Genomic DNA, 19450 nt, shown 5'->3' with positions numbered 1-19450 from the left:
TATCAAATATATTGGTTAATTGCTAATAATATATCGATGCATCAACAAAGGTTTTAATCCTTACTTAAAGTGGCTAAGTCAATGAAACGATGGATATATGATATTAGAATTTACGAATTGCATAATAATAACGGGAAAGAATTGTTTCTTCAAAAAAGAAAGAAAGCTAGAAAAGTCAAGAGTGGTGACGAGGGATAGATTGACCTTGACTTAGTAGGACAGGAGCTGATGTGTCAAAATAAATAATTATTATATGGAGTTTTTGTTTAATATATTGGTGGCAATAAATTAGCACATTGTGTTATCAACTTCATCAATGTGCTCGAAGTTCAAAGACTAACTAAAGTCTAGTCTAGGGTCCGTCTACGCTTAGTCCAAAGTCAATGTTTGACTAGTCAACCTTAGTAGAGCTAATTTATTCGTTAGATTGGATATGGATCAACGTTTTGAAAATATGGCTCGTCTGGTTGAGCTATATTTGGATCAATTGGATAGACTCCATTAGCTTATTATTGGGTCAACCCAAATATTTACATATATGTATGGTTCATCATATATTATATTTTATATATTTTAAAAATAATATTTTTAAATATATCTTGATCAATCATAGTTTTTAATTAACATAAGACTGTTTAAGTGTTAAGAACTAGTAATTTTTTAAATAATTTTACGAAGAAAAAATTTATAAAAATACAAAATAAATTGGAAGAAAAATAAAATCTTAATATAATTTGAATAATATACATATTTATTTTTAAATAATTAAATAATTGAATATTCAATAGACAAACTCAAGTACAACCCAAGCTTGGCTCAAACATTGATTTAATGAGATAAGGCAAGGGTCGGACCATGTGGTTGGCAATTAAAGATTGGGTCGGCCTGATCTAAGCCTACAGCCCTTGGACTTGGGCCAAGCTTGAGACTTTACTTTTTGGGCCGAGTTAGGTCAAACCAATCTGAAAATTAGGGTGAGTTAATGATTTTTTTCCCCAACATTTGAGCCTTGAGGGATTGACAATACACCTTGAAATTGATGATTGGTATCTTATCTGTTAATTGTAAGATTTTTATACAATATCTTCGTTACTTTCTATTATTCATGGACATTAAATGATATATCAAATATAAATTGTATAATTAATATATTATATTTATTATTCATAAACCATATTTATAAGTTAACAAGTGTCTGTACATTTAATATTATTCGTGAACTTATTTTGGAACTCTCTCCATAAATCTTTTCTTTTTCGTTAAATAAGATGCACCTCTCTTGAGAAACCACTAAAACCTCCCATAACTCTTTTCTCTTCTCAATAATTCACAAGAAATAATTTTCTACAAAAATATGGAAAAAAATCTTCTTCTCTCAACTCCTCTTCTCAATAACTTATTGTTGGATCTAAGCGATTAAATAAAAAAAGTTATTTCTTTTATTTTTCCTTAAAAGATACTAGCTATCAAGTTAATTTTGACTAGTGACAAGTGTTGTATATGGGAAGGACCTCAGATGATGAATAAGACAACCGCAAATGGTCAAGAAACGGCAGTCGGACAAAGAACGGAACCTGCAAAACAAAAACTCGTTATAGGCTGATTCGCAGAGCTCGCTCTCTTTAAGACGTTTCGCGGCTTTGCCCAAATGTCAAGCAGGTCAGGAATGTTGTCACGTCCTCCCCGGGATAAAACAACCCAAAAAAGAAAATTTGATAAAAAAAAATGTACCGTTACCGACCGAAACACACACCCTTCTAATTGAATGCTTGAAGAACGGAAAGAAAATAGAGAGTGATGGGTTGTTGCTAGTGCTATCATTTTTTATTCCATCGTAGATTGGGCTAAAATAGTCTATTTCTTGGACTTCCAAGAGACAGCTCTGCCTGCTATATTAAATATATAGCCACTTGTAGCCTTTGAATCATCCGAAAGAGAGTTCCAGTCGGCATTGCTGAACCCTTCCGGGACAGCGAGAAACTTATAATAATGTAATCCTAGGTTTTGGGTTTTCTTCAAGTATCTCATAACCCTTTCTATAGCATTCCAATACTCTTTACTAGCTCTGCTTGTAAACTTGCAAAGTAATCCTACAGCATAAGATATGTCAGGCCTAGTGCAGTCAACAACGTATCTGAGACTGCCTATGATGCTCGCATACTCAAATTGATTAATACTATCACCAGTGTTCTTGAACAACTTAACACTAAGGTCATAAGGAGTACAGGTTGGTTTACATTCAAAGTAATTATATTTCTTTAGAATCTTTTCTACATAGTGAGATGTATCCAAAGAAATTCCCTTTTCAGACCTAGTCACTTTTATTCCTAAGATTACACTAGCTTCTCCTAAGACTTTCATGTCGAAGTTTGCACTCAATATTGATTTCACATCATTTATGACGTGCAAGTTTGACCCAAAGATCAACAAATCATCTACATATAGATACTGAAGAAACTCGTTTACAAAGAGATACATAAGTGAAAGCGGATCGTCCAAATTCCATTTCGATTGATACATAAATTTACAATAAACACAAATAGATTATGCATTTTAATGAAAAATTACAGCATGCTTTTAAAAAAGAAAATTAGTTCAGAGATTATATCTTTGAAGAACACTTCTTTACGTAAATCCCTTGAACTATCACGAACCTTGAACAAACAACAAACTTGAAGACTCTCTTCAAGAAAACTCGAACCAAAAGCTTGAAGACACTACCATTTGGAGTCCTCGGTATTCTCAGGGTGAGAACCCAGGAGTGGTGGGCTCTAACTATTTCGGTTAGGAAGAAGTTTGAGAGTTTAGAGGAGGAAGACGACTGAGGAAGATGATAATCGTATAGTTTCTGTTAGGATTGGTGTCCTAATTCTCCCTAAATCTCGTAGTTTGTAAACTATACACATTGTTATGAATAAAATAAGAGTTATTTTATTTGACATTTACTCATATCCAATAAACAAAGCTTCATGGTTATTGTATGTAAACTTAAGCATGTATATGAGATATTATCGAACGCTAGGATTGATGCTAAAAGATATGTTATGCTATGCGTGAAATGATGCAATACTACTTCTAGATATGCGTTAATTACGAATGTTCTTGTAGTATGCCTTGCGTTGTCACAAGTTTCCTTACATTGGAACCAAGTGTAATTCTACCACAAGTTTCTCGGTGTGATCCGAGGTTGAACACAGGGACTGTTTGAGGATATTGTGGTATGTTCGTGATATATGCGACCAGGTTTTTTTTCAATCTTTAAAGAGTGTTTTGTACAAGTATATAAAATTGCGGTAAAGTAAAGGAAAGCAATAAAATGCAATAATAAAATAAGTACAGTAAACCTAAGCTAGATGATACAGGATATAGGCTTCATGATACAAGATGCTGGGGTCCAGGCTGGTTGTGAAGGTTATGCAAAGAACATGGAATGCGGCGGCAAGTCTTATGTACAAACAAAAAGAGAAAGATAACTAATATAAACAGCGCAAGTTTCTTAATTGCGTTGAAGCTATAAGTACGGTTCCACTTTTCTCTTAGCGTATACCTTTCAGTGATCGGCCGCGCTCCCACATGTCTGTGGTGAAACAGAGATGAACGTAATGAACGCAAGGTTGCTTCCAAGTCTGGAAGTACTACTCGTTTTAGTTAACGCATTCTTCTAACCTTCTCTCGAGAGATCAGAATGGCATCTTCACTTCTGCTCTCACAGGTGAAGATGCCGTCTAGCATGCTTTAGCTAAACGCAGTTATCTCTTTACACAAGTTAAGTGCTCATTTAATTCATATTAACTACCAGGGGATTAAGAAGACATCATGGAGAAAGTGATTCACGGAGGAATGGAAGTAGATAGAAAATGTAATATGAAAGCAATCGAAACATTTAATATATCTATTAAGCGTTTGATACATGGTGTGTGAATGAAGAGATAAATAAAGTGAAATATAATGATGAAAAGAGATAGAACAGATACAAACAAGCGTCAACATCTTGGCACCGATTCGAGTGGAGATCTGCTTGCCGGATTGGATGGACCAGATGGATCGATGAGCTTCCCTCTCAGGCTTGCTCAACTGGTAGCTCAGCACAGAGCTCCTTGGCGGGTATTTGGCAAAATAGAACTGAGACTCACCTCTCGGCCTTGTCTCGTCTTCTTCCTGAATTTCTTTAGTTAAGCACTCAGCTCAGCCTTTTCTCTCAATACTTTAGCAGCAATTAGCCTCGTATCTAATAGCATATCTTTTCTCTGAAATCTATGGGGTATTTACAAGTGAGGATCTTTGACTCGAGCCTTGTGGTCCTCACTTGTTGTTATGGTAATTCTGAAGATGGAGGAATAATTATTCTTTCTATTATGCAATCAGACCGTCAATTCTACACAACCATTAGTTGTATACGTGTCTCCATCCTCCGCTTTTGCGTTGCTCAGCTACATCTTTCGATCGAATGTTCACATGAAGTGTTTGTTTTTATTACCGCATGCGGTTGAAAGTCAGCTTTGGATCGACTATCGCATTGCGCCGTCATTGCGTTAATCGTCTCTTCATTGTTGATTGACGAGCGCATTATGACAGAGATGCATTGATCAGTTTCTCTTGAGCCTTGAGCGCAAGTGGTGACTCGGTTTCCTGCAAAATAGAGTAAAATTCTCCTTTCCTTCCATCTTAAAGATGTTAGTGGGTGTAATTGCGATAATTTATAATTATTATATTTCTAAGCTAATTTTCATACAATTAACGCATATTTATTTTATTTTGGCAGCAATATCTAGATAAGGCACTATAAATAACTTGTATTTCTACAAGTTATCAGATATACAAGTGGATCATGCCTTAAGTGATAACCTAAATAGTTCTGTAGTATAAGGATTAAGGAGGGATACCTGATCCTGGTGACACTATGGATACGACCTGTTTTGTAGAGGTTTGCAAATGTTTTGAACTATTACAGATGGTAGATCCTTACCATTCATGTGGAGACACGCGAGCAGAGGTGTCCTATACAAAGAGTTTGTATAAGATCGGACCACGATATTAAAGGATCTCTTAACGAAGAGTTCCATGAGCGCATTCGGATCGCTCCAATTTCACAGTGACCAAAATACACCATATACATTCAAACGCACAATTATGCAAACAAACAGTAATTAACGACATGTTTTGAACAACAAAATGACAAGGGAGAGAGTTCTCATACTAGTTGAAGACGCTCTTCAAACTATGGAACTCAACGCAGTGGAAGACCTCTACCCGAACAACCAACGCCTACCAGATGTATCGACTACGGTAGCATGAACAACCGAAAACACACGAACGCAGCAGGGACAACACCACCAGAAAGGAGCCCCAGGTATTCTCAGAGTGAAAACCCAAAGTGTGGTCTTTGGTGAGTTTGGTAGAGGTAGGAGGAAGAACTGATTGTGTAGGCGATAAGCAAATGGGAGAGAATATGAAGCTATCGCATAGCAAAATGCTTATCGCTTAGAAGAAACTACACAATCATGTAGATTTTACTGAACGGTCATTTAGAAAACAATAGGCGATCGTTTAGCAAACATGACACACTATACGATCGTTTAGGAAAGGTAACCGATCATTTAAGACTTAATGTGCGATCATTTAGGCACTAGGCAGGCGATCGTTTAGGCGTTGAGCGACTATCATATAGGCTCTCGACTTTAAGCGATCATTTACGTTTCCACACCAACACAAAAACCTTCGATCTTTTTCCGAACTTTTTCGAACCCTTCAAAATGAAACAAATTTCATTTTTATTCATCGGTTACAATAACCGACACTGTTTCCCACTAACGCACGTCTGAGAGAGATTTTAGGTTATTATCATATAATTAACCAATTAAATAATTAATAAATATAATCATATTATATTTTTACCCTATATTTTGATATCACATATCTACTATAGTAATTTCTCCTCTACTTAATATAAATCATATTTGTATCTAATTTCCTCCAAAATAATGTATCTCATACATTTAGCCAATTATATCATATATAATTAACCAGTCCAATTATATCATATATAATCGAACTTTCTCTTGTCAATTTAAACATTTCAAATTAACCCAAACACTGACTCTCGACTTTATCCAAGCTACCCAGGGGATCTAATGGACTTATGGCTCGAAGCTCCAATGGTTCATGAATAGCTGACTAAACTCTTTAGCCACGAGATCCACCATCCGTTAACTGTCAGGCATTCCATTAAAGACCAACAGCTAAACTCTTCTTACCACAAATATATTTCTGTGTCTATCGGATATAACCAATCATGAGTACGATGACCCATCACAGATGCTGGTAAGTAAGCTGGGCCAAAGTACCATTTTGCCTCAGTTGTTATATCTCACTCCTTAAGTACCACTGATTCTTCTAATGAACAATACAACATAGTCCAACTATGTGTGAACACCTCTCGGGCCAAGAGAAGGTGTGTGGCGCCACATGGTTGAAGCCCTGGAATCAACGCAAGGGAGCTATTTATCTACTTACCCCTGCCTCGGGGAAGGAGTGAATTCCATCTTGTGTAGTTGAGTTCCCAGCTCCCAAATCAGACGAATCCCCAAAATGGTAGGTTTGAATTGACGACTTGGCCACTCGCACCCATACAAATCAAAGGACCATCCTCAATGGCAGGAGTTCCAAACTCACTCAGGATTGAGATCATGTTACCTATGATCATCCTAGTGAAGTGAAGTCTCTATCATGAATGGTGTTATATAACGAGACGTTAACACTTCGTCTTTAGGTCTTATACAAACTCTTTGTATAGGATGCCCCCGCTTGTATGTCCCCAACACGAATGATCAGGATCAGACCATCTATGACAAGTCACAACACTTGTAACCATTCCACAAAGCGAGTTGCATCCGTAGCATTACTAGGATAAGGTTTCCCTCCTATATCCTTATACTACAGACCATTTTGGTTATCACTCAAGACATGATCCACTTGTATGTCACCGCATACATGCTTGAGTTACATACAGATAACCATGGATTTCAAGTTTATTGATTTGTGGTAAAGAAAATAAAACATGCAACTGAGCAAAATACAAGATGTGAAGTAAAATATCATATATTATACAACACAAGCGTTCGTACAAACTCTTTACAAACTACAGGACAAGAGACTTTAGGGCATCAACCCTAACAGAGATGACTAGTCTCTTTATATAATGTTGTTGATACTTGAGACTTACATCTCACCTAAATAATCATAGGTGACATGACCTCAATCCTGAGTGTTTTGGGAACTTCTGCCTTTGAGGGCGGTTCTTTGATTAGTAGGAGTGAGAGTGGCCAGATTGCCAACTCAACAAGCCTACCTTTTTGGAAATTTATCTGATCTGGGAGCTGGGAACTCAGTTACACAAGATGGAATTCACTCCTTCCTCGAAGCAGGGGTGAGTAGATAGATTGCTCTCTTAAGGGCTGATTCTGAACATTGAAGATAATGGCCATAACTTCTCTTTGAAAGAGAGGACTCAGTCATAGTAGAAATATGACTTATGTTCATTAGAAGTATCGATGGTACTTAAGGAGTTAGATGTAACTACAGGGGCATAATGGTTATTGGCCCAGCTATACTTACAAATGATCTATTAAAGGTTATCGTACTATTGATTAATTGATATGGACACAAAATACATCTGTAGTAAGGAGAATGTAGTTGCCAGTCTTTAGTTGAGTGTCTGGCAATTAATGGATGGTGGATCCCGTGACTAAAGAGTTTAGTTAGTTATTCACGTACTGTTGGAGTCTCAAGCTATAGGTCCATAAGGTCCTTTTGGTAGCTCAATGGTTTCAAGTTGAGAATTAGTTTTTGGGGTTGATTTGAAATGTTCAAATTAACAAGAGGAAATTCGATTATATATGATATGATCGGTGTGATGTATGAGATACATCAAGTGGAGGATTAATATAAATGATATTTACATTAAGTACCATAAAATAGAAAAAGAACTATGGTTTTATATGTTTCATGATATGAAATATTAAAACTATAGGTTATCATATATATTTATAATAATATTAATTATTGGATAATTATCTCTTTTTCTCTAATAACAAATTGAGTGGGAGGTTATTGGTGGTTTCATGGTAACTGTGAGATAAAAAGGAAAAAAGTTTTCCAAAATTAAGAAGAGTTTCTATTCTCGAAAAGGAACTCACGGTTTGCTGTCAAGGGAATTGGATTCACTAAAAAATAGTTGAAAGAGAGATTAAACGATCGTGGAGTGATACTATACGATAGTTCACTCAACTGACCGTAGCTAAACGATTGTAGGGCATTTTCTATATGATAGATTGCCTTCTTCTAAACGATTGAGCATTCGTCTATACGATAGACATTTCTCATCTCCCACTTGCTCAATCGTCTACACGATTATTATTCCTCCGGTCTCTTCCTCTAACCAAGTCCACACAGAACCCACACTTCTGGATTCTCACATTGAGAATACCAAGGTAGCCGTTGTGGTGGTATCTTCACTTAATTCGATTGAGTTCGAGATTTTGGAGGCCATTCGTTGGGTTCGTGATGTTGGAGATCGTTGTGTTCGTGTTTGTTGTTGATCATGTTGTGTTGCGATCATTGTGTTCGAGCATTCGTATGTTGCTGTCTTGGAGACTGAACGAGTGTTCAAGATCGAGGGAGTTTGAAGCATGAGTCTTCAAAAGTATGTATACTTTATCCCTTAATCTCTTCTGAAAGCTTGCTGTAATTTCATATTGTGCATGACTGATAACGGGCAGAAATGCACGTTATTATAACGCAAAGATATAAAACAATGAAGGATTGCGACGGTAAAAATATGTAAAATCGTGTCCAAAAGCATTAAGTTGAGAACATTGCGATCGCATATGTCCATTGCATTAAAGCAGCTAATTTGCATATTTTGTGCAGGAAAATGCATTGTCACAAGGCAGAATTGCGATCCAAGGAATTCAGCGTCCGAGCGCATTAGAAGATTGCGACTGCAAAGCTATGTGATCGTATGCGTTCGTGAAGATCTGCTCAAAGAGGTGGCCGCATAAAGACAGTGCATCAAGGTGAAAGCTTAATAAATCATGATGGGACAGAAAGCTGATGACAGTCGAATCCGAATTTAGTTGACAAGCCGTTAACGACATACTTTAGCAAGTACACTCAACTTTTTGGTGACAATTAATCGGCCCATTAGATAGAGATTTAATAACATCCCATCAGTGCAATCATTTGAGAGAAAAGCCCTTCACCATGAAGCTCTATAAATATCGAAGGCCACCTTCGTTGAAGGAGTTCAGTAGTTCAGAATTTTGGAGTTCTCTTTCGCCATATACATAAAAATAATAGATAGTCATAGTCTGTAGTTTTTATACTTAGAAGACGGAGGCGAGTGAAGAGAGAAGATGCCGAAAGATCGTTCCTGGTTAGCTCAAGAGAGCGCCAGGAAGTGTTGAGAACGGAGAGAGGGTCGATTCTTGCGAAAGCAAGAACATTCGTTTGGGCAGAGTAGAGAAGAACACAGTGTAAAAGCCTCAGGAAGCAAGACATTGCTACCAGGCTCACTATCCCTACTTTTCATTGTCATTCTGTATTCTGATTTTATTTATAAAATGGAATTTGCATCTCTACATCTGTTCACTCTCTTTACATTACGCATGAGTAACTAACCTTCCGAATGGGTTGAGAAGCACGGAGCTAGCATGACCCAAGATCTTCATTTTATGCGATCATCTTGTCTTATGTATGTATCCATCACCTCTTTAGAGATACTTGAGAGAGTAGTCTAAAGAAAGAACCTAGACTTGAGAGAGCTAGGTTAGAATCTAGGCTTGAGAAAGTTCGATTAGAACCGCATAAGCAAGAGATAGAAACTTAGAGATAAGTTCTGTTTGCTAACATGCATCGCATGCACCCTATAAGTAGGATATGATAGTATGCGGTTGCCTTGTGTATGTGTGTGTCATTCATCATCGCATAGACAAGAATAGAGGCTTAGATATAAGTCCTATAGACATCATCGTATACATAGCATGCGTCCTAAAAGTAGGAGCTATAGTATTTGCATTGAGAGATGACCTGTTGTTGTATGTGTATAGCATGATTGCATAACTTGAACACAATCTTAGGAAGTGTTAACTAAATCCCTTCTCAACCCGTTACACGCATACTCATTGTAACTTTCGATGTTATTAACTTTTTTCTCAATTCCGCCGCATAGGATTTATATTTTAAGCAAACATACCAACCAACTTATTGTTTTGATTGTTACCACAAGGGATACAGAATTTACCACCGCATATTGTCTCCATAGCCCCTGTGTTCGACCCTGGGTTTACCAGGCAACCTAGTAGGATTTATACTTGGATTTACTAGGAAAACTTGCATGTACAACGCATACACCACCATCGCAATATACATCATTATTTCATCATATTCATAATGCATCAATGACCTGTAAGTTTTCGTTTCTAGACTATAATTGTGTATGTTCAATTTCCAATGGAATTTGGAACGATCATTCCGCTGCTCATGGAAATCCTCACGTCTGATTTTCTTCAGTTTTTGCTTCAATCGTGTAGTTCAAAGCTTCTATTGTATAGGCTTTGTGTTTGTCGTGTAGATTAGTTATGGAAAAATAAAATCATATTTTATTTATTTCATTTGCCATAAAAAACCAACTAACCACCCACTAAAGTAGCTGGAGAGAAAATAGGATTATTATTTAAAATAATAAATAAATATGATAACAAACTTATCATATTATATTTATAACCTATAGTTTTAATATTGCATCATATATAATATAAACTATAGTTCTTTTTCTCTATTTTATGGCATTTAATATAAATCATATTTATATTAAATTTAACAACTATGAATCTCATTCATAGAAAATATATTTGAATCTCATTCAAATATTTATTCCTCCAATTAAAATATAATATATCAAATACATTATATCAATTATATCATAAATAATTGAATTAATTTAGTTATATCATATATAATTAAATTCTCTCTTATTAATATGAACAATTCAAATTAACCCAAAAATTGATTCTCAACTAAATCCTTTTGAGCTACCAAGGGGACCTTATGGACCTATAGCTTGAAGTTCTAATAGTACGTGAATAATTAATTAAACTCTTTAATTACATTATCTACCTTTCTTTACTATCAGGTACTCCACTAAAGACCGATGACTGCACTTTTCGCACTACAGATATATTTATGTGTCCACAGGAAATAACCAATCAACAGTAGATGATCCTTCACAAATTACTCATAAGTATAGATGGGCCAAATTACCATTTTGCCCCTGTAGTTACATCTAACTTCTTAAGTACCACTAATTCCTCTAATGAACAATAGATCATAGTCCTACTATGACTAAACTCCTCTCGGGCCAAGAAAGGGTGTGGTACCACATTGTTCACGACCCGAAATTAGCCCTTAAAGGAGTAATTTATCTACTTACCTCTACTTTAGGGAATGAGTGAATTTCATCTTGTGTAGCTGAGTTCCCAACTCCCCAATAAGACGAATCCCCAAAATGGTAGGCTTGTTGAGTCGGCGATCTGGCCACTCTCACCCATGCAAATCAAAGGACCGCCTTCACAGGTAGAAGTTCACAACTCACTCAAGATTAAGGTCATGTTACCTATGGTCATCCTAGTGAAATGAAAGTCTCTATTATGAACGGCGTTATATAATAAGACTAAGCATTCCGTGGTCCGGTCTTATACAAACTTCTTTGTATAGAATATCCCCGTTCACATGTCTAATACATGAATGATCAGGATCAGATCATTTGTAGTACTTTACAACATTTGTAATATCTATAAAGCGGGCAATACTCGTAATGTTACTAGGATAAGATACCCAGTCTTATTCATATACTATAGATCATTTAGGTTGTCATTTAAACATAATCCACCTGTATGTCTCCACATACATGTTGAAGTTACAACGATAACCTTGGGTGTTAATTTATTGGTTTGTTGTTAATGCATCTAAAATATCACATATTTCATAGACAAAGTGAATAAAATATCAAATATTATTAATCACATACAAGTTTGTTCATACAAGATTTACAAACTATAAGACCCTACGAGATTAAGGGCATCAACCCCAACAGACAGATGATAGTGCAAATATTATTTTCAAACTTATAGTAGATGCATTTTTCACTTCTATTAACCTTGAAACCTTTAGATAGGATTAGTCCATAGAGATATTCGTCTCATTTACACACCTTATTTTCTTGACGATGGACTACAACACCCTCAAGTTGTTTCATGTAAATCTCTTCTTCAAGTTCACCATTTAGGAAGGCGGTCTTTACATCTATCTGATGTACTATGAGGTTATAAAGGCAACGAGAGAAACAGGACACGAATTGAGGTAATTCTAGTGACAGGGGAGAAGGTGTCAAAGAAGTCTACGTTTTCTCTTTGTCTAAAGCCCTTTGCCACTAACCTAGCTTTAAACTTGTCAACAGTTCCATCAGGTCTAAGTTTCTTCCTTAAGATCCATTTGCACCCTATTGCCTTGCAACCTAGGGGTAGATCTATTAAGTGCCAAGTCCTATTTGACTGAAGTGAGTCCATCTCATCATTTATGGCTTCTTGCCATAGATTGGCATATACTGAGGACAAGGCAGCTTTTAGATCTTTAGGATCTTCTTCTACATTATAGGTCTGCAAGTCATCCCTGAAATCCTTGGCAGTTCTAGTTCTTTTACTTCTTCTAGGTTATGGGTCAGTTTCCTCTACAGAGATAAGATTTCTAACTGGGGTTAGACCACTGAATCTCGAGCCCCCACTATTCCTTGATTTAAAAAAAAATTATCCTCAAAGAAGTCAGCATCATTTGACTCAATGATTTCTTGGTTTACTAGATCATAAAACCTATAGGTTTTACTATTTAAGGCATAACCTATAAAGACGCACTCATAGGCTCTACTAGCTAGCTTTCTCCTTTTCGAGTCTGTAAACCTTACAAAGGCTAGACAACTCCATGTTCTAAAATAAGACAAATTTGGTTTCTTATTCTTAAGAATTTCGTAAGGTGAAGTTGTGTTTTTAGACTTTGGGATTCTATTTAGGACATAACACACTGTAAGGATGATTTCACCCCACCAATAAGACGCGGCTCCTGAACTAAATAAAATAGCAACTACTAGCTCAACTAAAGTTCTATTTTTCCTTTCGGCTTTTCTGTTCATTTCAAAAGAGTAAGGTGCAATCTTTTCGTGTATTACATGTGAGTTAAATAACTCATTAAAAGTGTCGTAGTCGTGCTCAGTTGTCCTATCACTATGAAGTCTTATAATCTTTCTATTAAACTAATACTATACTTTAGAAACAAATAATTTGAAGGCCAAAAGCATCACTTTTGTTTTTCAGCTAATATACAAAAGTAAAATCATAAATCAGAATGAATTAAATCCAGAGGCTCAGAAATCCTAAGTAGATTTGCATTTATCAAATTCATTCATGGATAACTCATTTCCAACCTAATCATATTACCAATTAGATTATTATTCACATGATAGAGTCTAGTATGCCACTTCAATCTCTGCAATCGACCAGACGACAACAACAACGTGTGTGGTACATCCACCGAACCCACATTAGTCTATCTCCTCACTCACTCCAAAATATAGGTACCCCTTGGGACACAAACCCATATCCCAAGGTTAGAGTATAAAAGGGAGACTTCCTTTTCAAAATTCTCCAATGTGGGATTCTCCAACTAAAGATTGGTTCCCTCTTATTTTTGAAAAAAAAAAAAAAAATTCACCCAACAAAAAGTAGAAAATTTTTCAACTATACAGTAAATAGGTAGGTACATTATTTATTTATTTATTTTTTTGCCATACAAGAAAACGAGCGACAAGAGAGAGAAACTTTTTTTTTAATGAGAAAATGTGTGACATGAAACTAAAAATTAATAATCTCTAAGGCTTCCTTTGACAACTGTTTGGTTTCTTTTTTTATTTTTAAAAATTAAGTCTATAAACACTACTTTCCTGCCTCAAATTTATTCTTCTATTAACTATTTTTTACCAATAATTTTTAGTTTTTAGAATTTGGTTAAGAATTCAACTATTATACTAAGAAATCATTCTACGAAATAGAGAAGAAATAGACTTAATTTTCAAAAACAAAAAACGAATCGATTACTAAATGAGGCCTAAGTAAGACTGATTTTGGAATAGATGTGTTTGAACTTTCCACGGACACATATGTATGTGTACCCCTTATGTATGGGTGCCCATCAATTTGACATATATAAAATTCTATTAATTTATTGATTAACGTGCATTGATTATAGAAATTGTTAGATCATTTACAGAGTTGGCTCCTTCAGTACTGGTGGATGGATCTCCACTGTTGTATTTTCTCTTTAAAATAAAAGCAGGTTTCTTTGGAGAAGGAAGAGCCACTTCATTCCTTAACATAAAGATAACAGTCGACATGGTCGGACGATCTGTAGCATCCTCTTGAACACATAATAACCCAATTTGTAGGCATCTCATGATTTCATGTCCACAACTTGATTCTTCCAAACTTGAGTCTACTAATTCCGTCGCAGTCTCTAATTTCCAGAGCTCCCAAACCTAAAGTTGTAAAATAAATATACCATCATTCTCTTGTTATGAATTTAATCAATAAAAGAAAAATTAATTTGAAACCATTAATTGCTTACATGTCCAACCAAGTTTAAGTGGGAGGAATCATAGTTGTTCTTTTTGCCCGTAATCATCTCTAGTACCAAAATTCCAAAGCTGTATACATCCGATTTCACTGAAAATAAGCCTTCCATTGCATATTCTGGAGACATATAACCGCTGTTGAAAGAAAAATTAATTTAATAATTTTTAACAACGAATAATAGATTGATCACAATATCTTTTCTAATACTAATTAACATATTGATATAACAATGTAATCATACACCTAGAAGGTAGAGTACTTACTACGTTCCCACAATGCGATTTGTATTTGCTTGAATTTGATCCTGACCAAATATTCTTGCCATGCCAAAATCTGCAATTTTGGGGATCAAATCAGCATCCAATAGTATATTGCTCGCCTTCAAATCTCTATGAATGATTTTCAATCTAGAATCTTGATGAAGATATAAGAGTCCTCTTGCGATGCCACATATAATTTCAAAACGTTTTTGCCAATTGAGCAAAGCCCTCTTGCTCTCATCTAGAACAAAAGTAAAATAATCAACTTGGACAGTTTTGTCTTGCATAATCAAATTAATGAACAACATAAGGTAGGAAAAAAAAAAAATAAGAAAGTTGTTCTATTTAATTAAACAAAATGAAGAAAAGTTACCAAAGATGAAAGAATCCAAGCTTTTGTTTGGCAAGTATTCATACACAAGCATTTTCTCTTCATTCTTAACGCAGTAGCCTAAAATTCTGACGAGGTTTCTATGTTGAAGCTTTGCAATTAAAGTAACTTCATTCTTGAACTCTCCAACTCCTTGCCCTGAATTCTTAGCCAACCTTTTAACTGCAATTTCCTCTCCATTTGTAAGTTTTCCCTGAAATAATTAATAATTAATAATGTGTCTAAATTTATTTAAACCCACCCAACAACAGTCAAGTGTATAAATTAAATATGGATCAAAATATTCAAATTTAATTAATAAGTTGAGATATTTTACCTTATAAACTGCGCCAAAGCCACCTTCTCCAAGCTTGTTAGTAAATGAAAAATTGTCGGTTGCCTTTGCTATGGTCAACAAGTCAAATATAGGCAAATCTGAACTTGTTCTACTTTCATCAAATTCCTTTGAATTTAGAGATTCCCCAAAGTTAAGAGATAAGTTCGATAATCTCTCCCTTCCTGTGTCATTAATAAAAAAATTATGCTTTAGCAACACAAGCTAATAAATCACGAGAGAACAAACAAAGTTTGGAAAAAAAGATTACTTACTTTTTCTAGCTGTTTCCCATAAATAAATCAACGAGATCACGAGTAGCACCAATGCAACAAAAGACACAATAACAATTGCTATCACCTTCTTTGTTGGATGACGGTTTGAATTTTGTACATATTGAGCTAAATAAAAAAGCAGGAAAAAAGAAAGATAAAGATAATTGAAATTTTTAAAATTTAGTCAGGAAAAATTTATGAAAAAAAAAATGGATAGGAAGATTTAAGAGCAATAATTTAATTCCACCTGATCTATGTGTTTTCTCTTCTCTATCACACAAAAATAATAATAATAACAAATAAATAATGAATATTTAAAAATAAAATAAAACTGCAAGATAATAATTTTTCATTGGGTGGCTGAACAGAATAGGTATAGCCCGGCTGTACCGAAATTTCTTTCTAGAATTTAAAGGCTCACCTAATTCAATAGCATCAACTCTTACGTAAAGATCTTGACCCACGTTGGCATAAGTACGCGTGTCAACCAAATCTCCATACCACATCAAACAACCGGTTCCCACTGTCTCATTTACACTTGTGTAAGCCGTACAATTACAATCATTTAGACAGGCTTGTTCGCACGCTTCTAAACTCATACTCTTATCCACACGTGCCATCGACGTATCCGGCACCTTCACACGTGACACCTTCACAAAACCCTCTCCACTTTGACACGTCGCATTCGGCCTCTTCCTGATGCACCCACCCGACGGATCTCTCAAGAACCAATTCTGGTTCGATCGTGGTTCGAACCCGGGTAGGCACTTGCATTGGAACTGCTCCACATTGTATGGGTCGCAGTTACTGTTCGGACCGCACCGGTTGTAGCTGTCACACCATTCGATTGGAGCGGACCAAAATTCGTTCCACTTTTGCTCTTGTCCGTTCCATGTGGACCGATGCACCAAACCGGATTCATCTAGAGTCATTCGCATTAAAACCGTGTCCACTGTTACACTGTTTGTTATGGAAACCTCTTCACTATTGTCAATATATGACGTGTTAATTATAAATGACCTTGTCATTTCAGGTACTCCGGTCCATCTTCTCCCCGTCCACGATCCTCCCCGCCACCACGGAACATTTCCGTCGTACAAAACCAGTTGTGGATACCCAGTCGGGTCAATTCGGCAACTGAAGTTCCCGGTTCCCGGATCGTCATGCGCCTTCCATGAAGTTAGGAACCAGCTGAACCCGGTCCGCCGGTTCACCCCTAATTTCATGTAGGGAAGAAGGACATGAGATGGATAATCAAAGCTTTGCCAAATAACCTTTTGGCTTTCGCGTTTAATCAGGGCGAGATTTCCTGTATTCCGAAGCTCAACCGACACGTCGTCGTTTGATTGGATGGTAGCGTTTGTAGACCAAAGAGATATGGTTTGAGTGGGGGTGAAAACGACGACGTTTCCATGGCGGTCGAGGGCTAAGGTTCCTCTGGTGTCGTTAAGGGGTTGGTTTCTGTTGGCAACCCAAACGAGGGTTAGTTGAGGGATTTGATTGTACCAAATTCCGACATATCGGCGAGTGGTGGAATTGTTGAAACTGAAGAATCCAAGAGCGAAATTCTTATTGCTGGATACCAAGCGATCCCCATCTTTGATGATTTGAAAAGTAGAATTCGAATTCTCAAGGCCAAGGCTAAACTGGCTGCCAACAGAAATTACCAAAAACAAGGAAATGAGGAAGACGGCCCGTTCAGGAAGAAGAGGCTTCATGGATCATTCACTGGAGATCGAAACAATTAAGGGCTAAAATTATTTATTAGCAGTGGGGATGGATGAGATTGAGAGCCAGCTGAAAGTCTTTTGCATTAAATGTTGAAATGGGTAGTTGGAAGAGTAACTGTGACGTTGTTGGGTTTGTTTTTTTATTTTTCTTTGCCAATATGTGAACTCTGACTTCGTGTTTCTTACTAAAAAATAGTATGTCACTTGAGTTATAGGTAAGTGATGAGGAGAATTATAAGATAATTAGTAGGTTTTAATTAATATTGAGATTAGTTGTTAATTTTGACTAATTAGTATTTAATTATTTAATTGTGTTATTTTTCTGTAGGCTATAAATAGACAATTTAGGATTTGTAATATGAAGTTTTTTATCATCATTTCAATATAGAACTTTGGTTCTTATGGGAGTGTTCTCTCAATTAGGAATGGATTCTCTTACTTTGCCATGGATTTGGCATAATTTCCTCAACCCCCTACATCAATTGGTATCAATAAGGTTCAAAATATAGATATCGATTAAATATCGAGGTCTTAATTTTATGGAAATATTGATGGAAATATCAATATCGATATAAATTTTGAAAAACTTTATGAAAAATGATGAAAAATGATAGAAATTGTTATAATTGGTTAATGGAACTTTGATTGTGACTCAACTAGACTATAATTTTTGCCATTTTTAATCATCATTTCTATAAAGTAAGACAACATTTAAATATATATTGTAAAATATTTACGTAAAATGTTGATGCAATAACAAAATTTTTAAAAAGAAATGAAAAAATAGTTACAAAATTAAATAACATGAAATATTTGCATATAAAATAATTGTAGATTTTTTATAATAAAATGAAACGGATACAAAAATGAAAAATTATAGCATTAAACTAACATCACATAACATAATAAGGATAGAAAAACCATGACATTAAGCATAAGAGGGATGTAAATAACATAATATTAAAAGTAACACAACATATGGAAAAGAAAAAAGAAAAAGAAAACTCTAGAAATAGATAGAGCTTGAGAGAAAATGAGAAGAATGTTAGAGAACTCACATCAATTCAAGTTTTAAGTGAAATGATGTGAAAATTAAATAGAAAAGATTGGAATGAAAATATGTCGTTTCTTGAAAATAAAATATGAATTTCAGTTGAAATTTCAAAATTTTGAGAAATTAGGGGAAAATTGAAACTTCCCCTATTGAAATTTCGAGATTTTAATCGAAATTTTAAACTATGGTTATATGCTCATTTTGAGTTGTTGGGTGATAAAGAAATACTATGGTGCTTTTCCACTATCTCTTTCATTATACTTTATGTGTTGACAATATTTGTTCAAGTCCAGTTGATGTCAATAACATTGTCTATGCATTTGTTCTTACTGGTTTTGAAGAAAATAAAACATGAGGATATCCATGAGTAGCGAAAGGATCGTTCCAAATTTCATTCGATATTGAACAAACACAATTACGTTACAAGACGGAAACTAACAGGTCATGCACAATTAGAAATTACAGCATGCTTTAAGATAATCAAGGGATAGTAAATACATACCTTTGAAGGCTCATTCTTCAAACTCCCTCACCACGAACACTCGTTCAATCTCCAAGATAGCAATACAAGAATGCTCAAACACAACGATAAAATACAGCACGATCAACAACAAACATAACACGAATAACGCGAACACACAACGAACGACCTCTAACAGTTCGAACTCAGTCGAGTTGAGTGAGGACACCAC

General features: G+C 35.5%; 1 protein-coding gene across 4 annotated transcripts; it reads right to left on the bottom strand.

Annotated features, from left to right (window-relative positions):
• Positions 1–14268: 14268 nt before the first annotated feature.
• On the bottom strand, positions 14269–17883 carry LOC120083620 (G-type lectin S-receptor-like serine/threonine-protein kinase At1g11410). Of its 4 annotated transcripts, none has more exons than XM_039039454.1 (7): positions 16396–17883; positions 15975–16100; positions 15703–15884; positions 15369–15579; positions 14999–15068; positions 14728–14869; positions 14269–14638 (listed from the first exon to the last, which is right to left on the bottom strand). In XM_039039454.1, exons 1-7 carry the CDS (start codon positions 17690–17692, stop codon positions 14333–14335), a joined length of 2334 nt encoding a protein of 777 aa, XP_038895382.1. In that variant the 5' UTR covers positions 17693–17883; the 3' UTR covers positions 14269–14332. The 4 variants fall into 4 exon arrangements, with proteins under 4 accessions (XP_038895382.1, XP_038895380.1, XP_038895379.1 ...); XM_039039452.1 differs by having other exon boundaries at positions 14999–15236; positions 15975–15983; positions 16396–17874; XM_039039451.1 differs by having other exon boundaries at positions 14999–15236; positions 16396–17870.
• Positions 17884–19450: the final 1567 nt, after the last annotated feature.

The sequence above is a fragment of the Benincasa hispida genome, chromosome 8 (assembly GCF_009727055.1).
Source record: "Benincasa hispida cultivar B227 chromosome 8, ASM972705v1, whole genome shotgun sequence".
Taxonomy (NCBI): domain Eukaryota; kingdom Viridiplantae; phylum Streptophyta; class Magnoliopsida; order Cucurbitales; family Cucurbitaceae; genus Benincasa; species Benincasa hispida.
This window is presented reverse-complemented; position numbering and strand designations above follow the sequence as displayed.